This window comes from Silene latifolia, chromosome 7 (assembly GCF_048544455.1).
Source record: "Silene latifolia isolate original U9 population chromosome 7, ASM4854445v1, whole genome shotgun sequence".
Lineage (NCBI taxonomy): Eukaryota > Viridiplantae > Streptophyta > Magnoliopsida > Caryophyllales > Caryophyllaceae > Silene > Silene latifolia.
Genome location: NC_133532.1, coordinates 13,805,737 through 13,816,326, shown reverse-complemented (window position 1 = coordinate 13,816,326; position 10,590 = coordinate 13,805,737). Strand labels below are relative to the sequence as shown.

Sequence of the window (10,590 nt, the reverse complement as noted above, 5' to 3'; positions counted from 1 at the left end):
GGGGAAATGGAGAGGATCTTGACTCCATGAAATATCGTGCATAAATTTTGAGGATTGCATTACTAGGGCCGCACTAAGAAGATGGAAAGGAGGGTTATAATTAATGTATTTGGGTGGATTTTTTACGTTTTGTTTAAATTACATATTTTGAGGGTTTGGATTGTATATGAATATCCATGAAAAATTATCTCTTGCTAAGGTCCGAAGAGACTACTTTGGCATCGAGGATAATAGAAATGACGAGGATCTTGACTCCATTAGACCCTTTGCATAAATTGAAGATTGCATTGTCACATTATAATTACGGGGAAAAAAATACGAAGATGGAAAGCAAAAATTTAATTAATGTATTTAGGTGGATTTTTTACGTTTTTTTATTGTTGTTTATTTGGGCATTTGAATTGTTGACAAATACTTATGAGATGCGGTTTTTTATTAATTGTTACCAATAAACAACTTTTTCGTTACTCTCTTTGTGTATCTCAAATTAAGTTTTTCATTTTGAGCGTCTTTTCATAATGAGTTTACCCTTTTCTATCGTAGTCTTTTTTTCTGAAGGTAACCCCAATAAGAGATTACACTAGGTTTGGTGTCCTAAAACCCGCCATTGCCTCTCTATTTACCGTTAAATTTTATTTTCAATGAAATAAACTATGTTGGAGTTGTCTAACTCACATGTTTACTATTTGTAATATATTTTTCTACGGCATATCCTGTAATTATGATGAAATGTTAAATTTATTAACAAATTATGAGACACGCTCACTACCCCGCTATTAATATTATTACTTTTACGACATTCTTTCTTAATATCATTATGTTCACTACTCCCGCGGTTACTATTGTTTCTTTTACTAATTCCTCTATTTTTTTTTTGTGTTAACTTCATTATTCCCGTTAATTTTATCCGGCCTATATTTAAATAAATAAAATATTTCCTTGAGTCGATTGGTTATTTAATTGTTCATACTTTTTTCTCATTGTTACCACTGTTACTTTCACTACATTTGTAGTTACTTTCACTATTCTCACTATCATTATTATAACTGTCACTACTCCCACATTAATACCGTTAATTTTATTAATCTCGTTGTGCTGCTACTATTACTTTTGCTACATTTAATTTAATGTATAATTCTATGATAATACTAATTAATTCCTTAAGTGGGGCATGTTAATTTTAAGGAAAATCACCATATTCTTGTGTTTTCTAAATTTAATTACTTTAATTTAATGTAATTTCCATAAATATTCTCCAGCAAGGCATCTTTATATTATACTTTTAACCAAAACTATATAATATTTGCATTGAGATCCCTTTATCAGGTCCATCACACAGTGTTATCGATTTAAAACTATATAGTATAATTAATTTGTATAGATTTCTTTAATTACATTGAAGTCCCTTGGTTTCTGAAATTAATATATAGTATTGATTATATTAAAATTATCGCATGTAACCAAATGTTCGATACATTGCGGAATTGAAATATGCGAAAAGCGACACGATGAGCCAATATTACACATGTGTGTAAGCTCATGCGCAACTCAATTAACCTTCCTACTAACATGAGACCAAGAGACTGAAGTTACATTTCTAGAACTAGCACGAATGTCATCAACAATTAAAAGAAATCGCTTCTCCCCGTCATCCTTCCTTGAAGAGCTTATACTAGCTACTAGCTCCTTGTAGTCGATCTCTACCATCACCTCCAATTGTCCCCGCCTAAGCGCCTCTTGGTTACCTATCAAAGTCGCCTCTGCTTCTGCCATTCGAGGTGTCATAACTCATCTCCTTCTCTCCGCCATTCCCCACAACAACTTCACATCTCGTCCTCGACAAACCACCCCAAACCCTATACCTTGCCCCTCTTTTACCCCTGCATCTATGTTAATGACCGCATCACATCTTCGATGTCTCCGCATCCTTGTGTTTCCGCCATAGTCTCCCTCTCCCCTGTTTTGAGCACCTCCCTCTTTCACTCCCCTGCTCCCTTTAACCACCTCATCCTCAACTCTCATCTCCCTCAAAATACCCTTCACACGCTGCACCACCCTCTCACAACAAACCTTTACACCATCGAAGATCAACGTATTACGCGCCTCCCAGATTGCCCAACATCCGACCATGAAACAATCCATTTCCCCACTGTCGAAATTCTCCTACACATCCTCCACCTACTCCCTCACCGACCTCACCTACCTCACCTCCACTCCCAACCCATCCCATACCCCTTCTACCCACCCACACCCCATGGCAAAATGAAGGCAAGTCTCCATTCCACCGTAACAGACAGGGCAGCCCCCATCAATAGAACGAACTCGACCAGATAAATTGTTTCGCGTAGCCAAAGCATCGTTACTAAATTGCCAAAAGAAGGTTTTAATTCTCGTCCACACCCTTGCGTTCCAAATACGGTTCCATAGCCTTTTCTATTTTACTCTTTTGGACTGCCCATCCTCCTCTTCATAGTCCCCTACAAGCGTCTTATATGTTGATCTTATCGAGTACAAACCATCCTTCTTAAGGTCCCAGCACCATATATCTTCAGTTTTATTTATTGAAATACGCATTTGGAGAATTCTATCTTGCTCGAAATGAAGGAATAATTTTCGTACCTTCTGCGTATTCCAACTCCTCCCATCCGCATTAAAAAGCTCAGCCACCACCATTCGTTGATAATTTGCTTGTCTTGGTGAGATAATCCTCCTCGATTGTGTGCCATCCATCCACGGATCATTCCAAACTTCGGTGCTCAGTCCATTACTTATTCTCCGTCGTATCCCTAGATTTAAAACCTCCTTTGCTTCCCAAAACCCACGTCAGGTATAACTTGGGTTATTGCCTAACCTCGCTTTTATATAAGAGTCATTCGAAAAGTATTGCCCTCTTATAACCCGAGACATAAGACTGTCTCGATTAACAAGAAGTCGTCATGCTTGTTTCCATAGGAGCGCCATATAAAAATCATGAAAATCACGAAAGCCAAGGCCACCCATACTCTTATGTTTACATAAACGCTTCCAAGCTATCCAAGGAATTTTCCGCTTTCCATTATCCGCACCCCACCAAAACCGAGAGACAATAGAGTGTAGTTCATCGCAAAAATTCTTCGGAAACTTGAAGACACTCATTGCATATGTAGGGATTGATTGGGCGACTGCCTTTATCAATACTTCCCTACCGGCCTTCGAAAGTAGTTTCCCTCTCCATTCCTGCAATTTCTTACTCAATTTGTCCCTCACCACCTTAGCTATTATCCCCTTCGAGTGCCCAATAACTGTAGGAAGTCCCAAATATTTATCGCGCTCCTCAACCGCTTCCACCCGTAGACACCCCACCACACTCCTCTTTCATCCTTTACTAGTTCCTTTGCTAAAGGTCACTGAAGTCTTGTGATAATTAACTTGTTGTCCTGAGGCCTTTTCATAGCAAGTCAGAAGATTCTTAACCCGTCTCGCTTCCGCCTCCGTAGGTCTCACCAAGAATATACTATCGTCAGCAAAAAGAAGATGTGCCACCATGGGTGCATTATTAGAAACCCGTATCCCTCTAATAGCCCCAAACTCCATAGACCGTAGCATAAGACCCGATAAAACCTCCGCGCAGATTATAAACAAGTAAGGTGAGAGTGGATCTAGAGTTGGCATATTAAAGGGCCGCGGGTCGGTGGGCGGCACGGTCAGGCACAACCCGACCCGGCGAGAAAATTGAAGAAGCACGGGCACGGCACGACTTGGCTTGAGACGGGCTTCGACGCGGTTTTCTTCAGAAATCCGTGCCTAGGCCCTGCACGGCCCAGGCACGGTGGAGCCCGGCACGCACCAGGCACGACGGGCTTGGCACGGCCCGCCCCGAAGAATGGCATGTTGATAATCATTTATTAAACAAAAAGTACATTAATATTTAATAAAATATATATTTAAACCATTAATCATCATTTATTAAACAAAAAATATATTAATATTTAATAAAATATATATTTAAACCATTAATCATCATTTATTAAACAAAAAGTACTAAAAATATATCAATTATAACGTATTTTTTTAAATAAAAAAAATATTAAAGCACATGGGCCGGCCCACGGACAAGGCACGAAAAGCCCATGGGTCAGGCACGGCCCGAGCACGAAAATGGTCGTGTCTTGAGCGGGCCGCGGCGTAGATTTGGATCAGTGGGCCTGGCACGACACGGCCCGAGGAGCCCAATATCCGTGCCTGGGCCGGGCCAATTTTTGGGGAAGGCACGACGGGCCGACCCAACACGGCCCATTGCCTACTCTAAGTGGATCGCCCTGACGAATCTCCCTACTTGGCCGAAACTCCTCCGACGGCTGTCCATTCACCATCACAGAAAAAGAAACAGAAGACACACATGCCATTACTCGGTCAGTCCACGTCCTCTCAAATCCCATACGAACAAGGACCCGCGCAAGAAAAATTTATTCAACACGATTGTAAACCTTTGCCATGTCTAACTTAAGGGCCGTATAACCCACATCACTTCTTTCATTTTTCATATGATTGAACAACTCAAAAGCAACAATAATATTATCTGTAATTAATCTCCCTGGCGTGAAGGCTGACTGATTTTCCGATACAATATCCCCCAAAAAGCTCTTTAATCGGTTGGCTAGTACTTTTGATACTAACTTATAAATAACGTTGCAAAGGCTAATTGGCCGTAAATCCACAATTTTATCAGGCGCTTTTTTCAAAGGAATTAAGACAATATGTGTTTTATTAAGCCCATCCGGGAAAGGGGCACCACGGAGGATATTTAAAACCATTTTAGTCATCGACTGACCCACAATATGCCAATAAGTTTGATAGAAAATAACATTCATACCATCAAGCCCCGGCGCTTTAAGTGGATGCATTTGATTTAAAAGCATCGATGACTTCCCCCTCACGGTAATCTGCGCGAAGAAAGTCATTCATTTCGCCTGTCACCCTCTCTTCGACCATCTATAAGGTTGCTTCAAAATCAGTAGGAGAACTCGATGTAAACAAACCTTCAAAATATCCCTTAGCCACCGATGCCACAACCTCCGTACCAACATAGTTTCGCCCCTCATCATACACCAAGCGAGCAATAAAATTCTTTTTCTTCCTCTGAGATGCTTTCCTATGAAAGTATTTAGTGTTCCGATCTCCGTCACGCAACCAAAGGGCTCTAGAGCACTGCGTCCAAAAAGTTTCTTCTTGTTTCAATAAATTAGCTATTTCTTTTACCACCCTTTTCCTCTCTCGAACATCCCACATTTAGACCGACAGCCCTCACTTATATTCCTTAATTTGTTGCATTTATTTCGAAGGTCTTGAAGCACTTTGCCTATGCTTATCCCTTTTCACTCTTGAAGTGCCTTTGAGCATTGCACCAAGTTATCCATCATGTCCCCTAAATCATGTTCCCACGCCCTCTGAATAGCCTCTTCACTCCCGTCTTCGCCTACCCAAATCTGCTCAAACCTAAAAAGCTTCTTCCTACCTCTCTCCGCTTGCATACTTCCATGCAGAACAACCATTATCGGGGCGTGATCTGACCATTCACGATCAAGGTGAAGAAGTTTTGCTCTAGGAAATAGTTCCATCCAAGATTGAGAACCCATTGCGCGGTCAATTCTCGACTGTCTATTAAACTCATCATGCTGCCCATTATCATATGTAAACTCATATCCCTCGAAATCAATATATCTTAAACCACAATCATCCACTGCCTCCATAAAATTAGTCATCTACCATTGGGGAAGGTTTCCCCCCTTAATTTCATTTGCATATAGAATTTCGTTAAAATTACCCACACAATGCCATGGATCCATACCTTGTGAGCATAATAACTGCAATAACTCCCATGACAAGTGTCTATCGCTGATGAGTAGTATTTTAGTCGCTTTTTACCCCGCATTTATACCTCATTCTGACTCGATTTTGCGTGCTTAAATGTTTGAATAGCTCATTTAATAACTAATTTATAATTATTAGTCGTCTTAGTCATATTTAATAATTAGTCGTATTGTTATTATAGTATTAGTATTATTACTATTGTTTTATTAATATATTAATTTACTATGTAGGCAAGGCGGAATATTAAAGAGGAGATTCGAGTTAGAATAAAATGAAGACGGAGATTGAGGAGCAAGTTGGATTGAAACGAGTCAAGACGGGTCAAAGGGATTGAAATACACAAAGATAGTTGAGTTGAGCAATTTGAGCACATAAATTCCAAGGTCAACCTTTGCTTTGATTAAGACCAATCAAACCAAAGTGCTAAATTTTCAACCTTTTGTTTCTTTTCGCAAAACCCATTGCCAGCATTTGACAATGACTTCATCACTTAACCATGGCCAAGCCATGAACACGACTCTCACCACAGTTGCTCTGAATTTACATCTCCTTCACTGCTTCTACCACTCGATTCAGCCACCATCATCTCCCACCATCAAACCCGAGTATTGCACCATCATTCACGCACCAATTCATCAAACCTTCATCACCACCATTGCAGCAAACCATGATCAAACCCGATATCTCCTTTTACACCATCACCATCCATTTTAGCTGAAATCACCATTCTCGAGCTCCGTCACCAGCTGCTCGAACAGACCAAAAGCAGCCTAGAAACGACGTCGGTTCAATCACCATAGTTGCAGCATCACTCCGTCCCCTGCTCATGTTCTCATCACCAATCATCACCATCACTCCTCTGCCTCGCCCTTACGCATCCGCCAGCCCCTGCATCAACAACCAAGGCTCCGTTCAATTCACCTCCGTCCAAGCAGCAACACCAGCCACAGAGCTCGCCTCCGTCAACAATTCAACCACAATCACCAATCGTGCACCACCAGTCACGGCCGCCATCTGCTCCGACCAAGACTCGCACCAACAACCCTCACTTCAGCCAAACAATCGTCGTATTCGAACCCGGAATCGATTTCTAGTTTAATTCATTATAATTGCATCCCCAGCCGGCTACCCGTCTGCCTACCAACCGGCTCGCAACAACTTTTGTTCTCCCAGACGGGTACCCGTCTGCCGCCCCCCATCCCGGCTGGGAATGCATACAAAAAACCCTCAAGTTTCCAGAGAACTCCCAGCCGGTGCCATCACCGACGGATGGTCGACCGGCTGGGCACCCTTTTGGCATGTTTCAGATTTTGTTTCTTCTTTTTGTTTTGTTTAAACCCGTTTCCCCTTCTTATTTTGTTTTAGCGTGTATGTATGATGTTAGGTGAGCATTAGGAAGATAATTATTGTTATTATTATTATTATTATTATTAGGGTTATTTCATAACAATAATCCATCCTATTGGTGGTCTGCAATAATTACTCTATCCTATCAATAATCCCAATTAAATCCAACCTAAGCACCATACCTTCTAATAACGAACCAGCTGATATTTTTTTGAAGTTTATGTTGGAATATTTGCTAGTTTTTGGACAACCTAGCTGGTATATGTGCAGTTTATATGTAATATTTTCAAGTGATGAATCAAGAACTTGGTTTATTTGATACACATAAACATCACAAACTATCAGCTGGTTCGTTATTAGAAGGTATGGTGTTTAGGTTGGATTTAATTGAAATTATTGATAGGATGGAGTGATTATTGCAGACCACCAATAGGATGGATTATTGTTATGAAATAACCCTTATTATTATTATTAATTATTAGTATTATTATTAGTATTGGTATTATTAACTAGTCTAGTATTTAACACCTCATGAGACCACATTACACATTACACTGCCATTATTAGAGATTAGAAATTAGACTAGATTATTATTCTCTCTCAATATTTTAGAACCCTAGTTAGAATATTTCTCCTCTCCCAATTTTCCTCTTATCAAAGTTGTAATCTTTATTCAAAAATTAATACAATTGTTCTTTCGTTTATCCAAGTTCTTCTTTTTCTCAATAGTTTACATTTAATATTTGGGTTGTATTTGGAAGACAAGAAGAAATTCATCTTCCATTATTATCCAAGCTTGTTCTTTTCCTCTTTATTGGTATAAATCTCATCTATTGTTTACATTACTTTCATTAGTTTACATTTCTTATGTTGTTTAATTATCATTCATCCAAAGTTACAATCTTTATCATGTTTACCATGTTTGTTTGTATTTTGTTGGAAATTGTTGGTAATTTCTCATCCATGAAAATGTGTGAGTAGTCTCATCTAAGGTCATGGGAACTTGGGTGATTAAGAGGGGTAAAATTGGGTTGTTAACCTTTCGAATTGGGTAATTAATCGGTCTTACTCTTGTGCATATGAAGTGCTTGATGAAATGTTTGAACGAAAGTTCGAGTTTTTTATTAGCATGTTTAACTTAACTTCGTGCATTGTGCTATTAGATGGTTTTAGAAGTGCTTAAATGAGATGCTTAAAATGAAAGTTGGAGCATTTCTTAGACACATTTGATCCATCTTGGTGCATATGCTAGTAAATAGTCTTTATGCATGTTTGTGATGAGTTTGTCTCAACTAAGTGAAAGCTTGTTTGTAAACCCTTACTCTCATGCCTATGAAATGTTTGATGGATTGCTTAAATGAAAGTTTGAGTCTTTCATTGTCATGTTTAGTCTATCCTAGGTCGAAAGACAATGGAAGGCCTATATGGCATGATCGAGACGAGTTTTTCTTACTAAGTGAATGCTTGTTGGTTAGCTCTAATTGACTAAGAAATTAGGATCAATCATAGACCGTTATCATTACCCATTTCTTGTTAACAATCTTCTCTTCCACGACTTACCCAAGTGAACTCAAAGACCTTAGCTTTCATTCATTTGATTAGAAGCAATTTCATTTAGTTTAATCTATAAATATTATTAAAAGGCTAGACATTAAACGCCACGTAGACAAATGTGACATGGCAACAATTAATTGTGACGTGGCAAAATATAGTCCGCGTGGAAATACTAGCATAGTAGTACACATGAAAAAAAATTATCAATTCCACATTTAAAAGTTACTCTTATAATTAATGGTAAAAAACTAAATTTAGATAATTTTAATTTCATAGAATAATTTTTAAATCACTCTCATGCAAAGTGGATTTAATAATAATAATAATCTATAAATATAATTAAAAAGTAAGCTAAACTATCAACCATCAACTATATGTCTTATTTTAATTTCATAAGATAATTTTTAAACCACTCTCATGCAAACCTTTTACATTACATTTCTCCTTGCTCCATATTTATGTATGTAAAATCAATAACTTTTAAATCACTCTCATGCAAAGTGGATTTAATAATAATAATAATCTATAAATATAATTAAAAAGTAAGCTAAACTATCAACCATCAACTATATGTCTTATTTTAATTTCATAAGATAATTTTTAAACCACTCTCATGCAAACCTTTTACATTACATTTCTCCTTGCTCCATATTTATGTATGTAAAATCAATAACTTTATAATCTAAATACAAAATCTATATATCAAACTTAAAGGCATGCTAAATTACCTATCATAATCTACATGTCATATCTATACAATAATATAAATAGGCTACCTTGAGCATATATATAAGACATGCGACAGCGTAGAATCACTAAGAAAATCTATATATCAAACTTATTATCATGTTTATGACCCCTTATTCATCTCTAACTCTTAATTTTCTCTTTCGCTCTTCCTTTTCCTTTTTGATGATTCCTTTCCCCCCCTAAAATTTAACTCCTTATTTGATGCTAAGTTAATATAAGTAAAGTCTTTAAAATAAGCACTTTTATTTTTTACCCTTTTTTTCTAAGCTTTTGACCTATGTTATTGAAACTTTCCATTGCATATAATTTTTATTAATCATTTGCATTTGTGAAAAAAATAAAGTTATATCATACATAAGATTTGTGTTATATTTGGTATGTTTAAATAACTTTTATTGATGTCAATTTGTATTTCTCACCTTGATTTATTTTTGCAGATGGAATGGTACAATTTTCTTATTATTGCAAAGTTGGATTGTGCAGTTAATTACGTTATACATAAGGTATATTTTACGAGTTTTGTTTGTGTAATTTATATAAGCTTATTGTAAAATGCACAGTTTTTTTGTAATTTATCCACTAATATCGCTTTGTGGTAGATCTATTTTATACTATCTTTATGTAAACCCTCTTACAAGATTAATTGATTATCGTTAAATGTATGTTTGTTTCTTATTCCATTTTTGTAGGTGATGCTTCCTTTGTCTTCTCATAATATTAACATAGTGTGTTAAAAAAAACTGCATGAGAAATGTGTAGGCATGCAATAGAAGGATTTAGTTGAACAAAAACTTGATATCCGTCCTTGAACCATGTTCTAATGATATTAAAACTTATTTGGTACGTAATTGTCTCACTTGATAGAAAAACCAAACATTTTTTAGTTTTTAATTCGAATTTAGAGAATCTTAGTAAATTGTTTTTTTTATAACTCTGTTTTTGTAAAAAAAAAAAAAAAAAAAAAAAAAAAATACAATATAGTTAAAAGGCTACTTAAAACATCTAATTTTAATTCACATGTCATTTTTATAGTATTGGTTAATATTAAGGCTACACCAGACTTATTTATTAAAATTCTTCATAAGATTT

The 10,590-nt window shown here is 36.9% G+C and overlaps 1 protein-coding gene across 1 annotated transcript; it reads right to left on the bottom strand.

Annotated features, from left to right (window-relative positions):
• Nucleotides 1–5,354: 5,354 nt before the first annotated feature.
• Nucleotides 5,355–5,741, bottom strand: LOC141589746 (uncharacterized). Its single transcript, XM_074410371.1, has one exon. The coding sequence runs from the start codon at nt 5,739–5,741 to the stop codon at nt 5,355–5,357; it is 387 nt and encodes a 128-aa protein (XP_074266472.1).
• Nucleotides 5,742–10,590: the final 4,849 nt, after the last annotated feature.

Bases quoted from the DNA above. Each gene is read 5' to 3' on its own strand.
- LOC141589746 (XM_074410371.1), bottom strand. From the start codon at position 5,741: ATGACTAATTTTATGGAGGCAGTGGATGATTGTGGTTTAAGATATATT.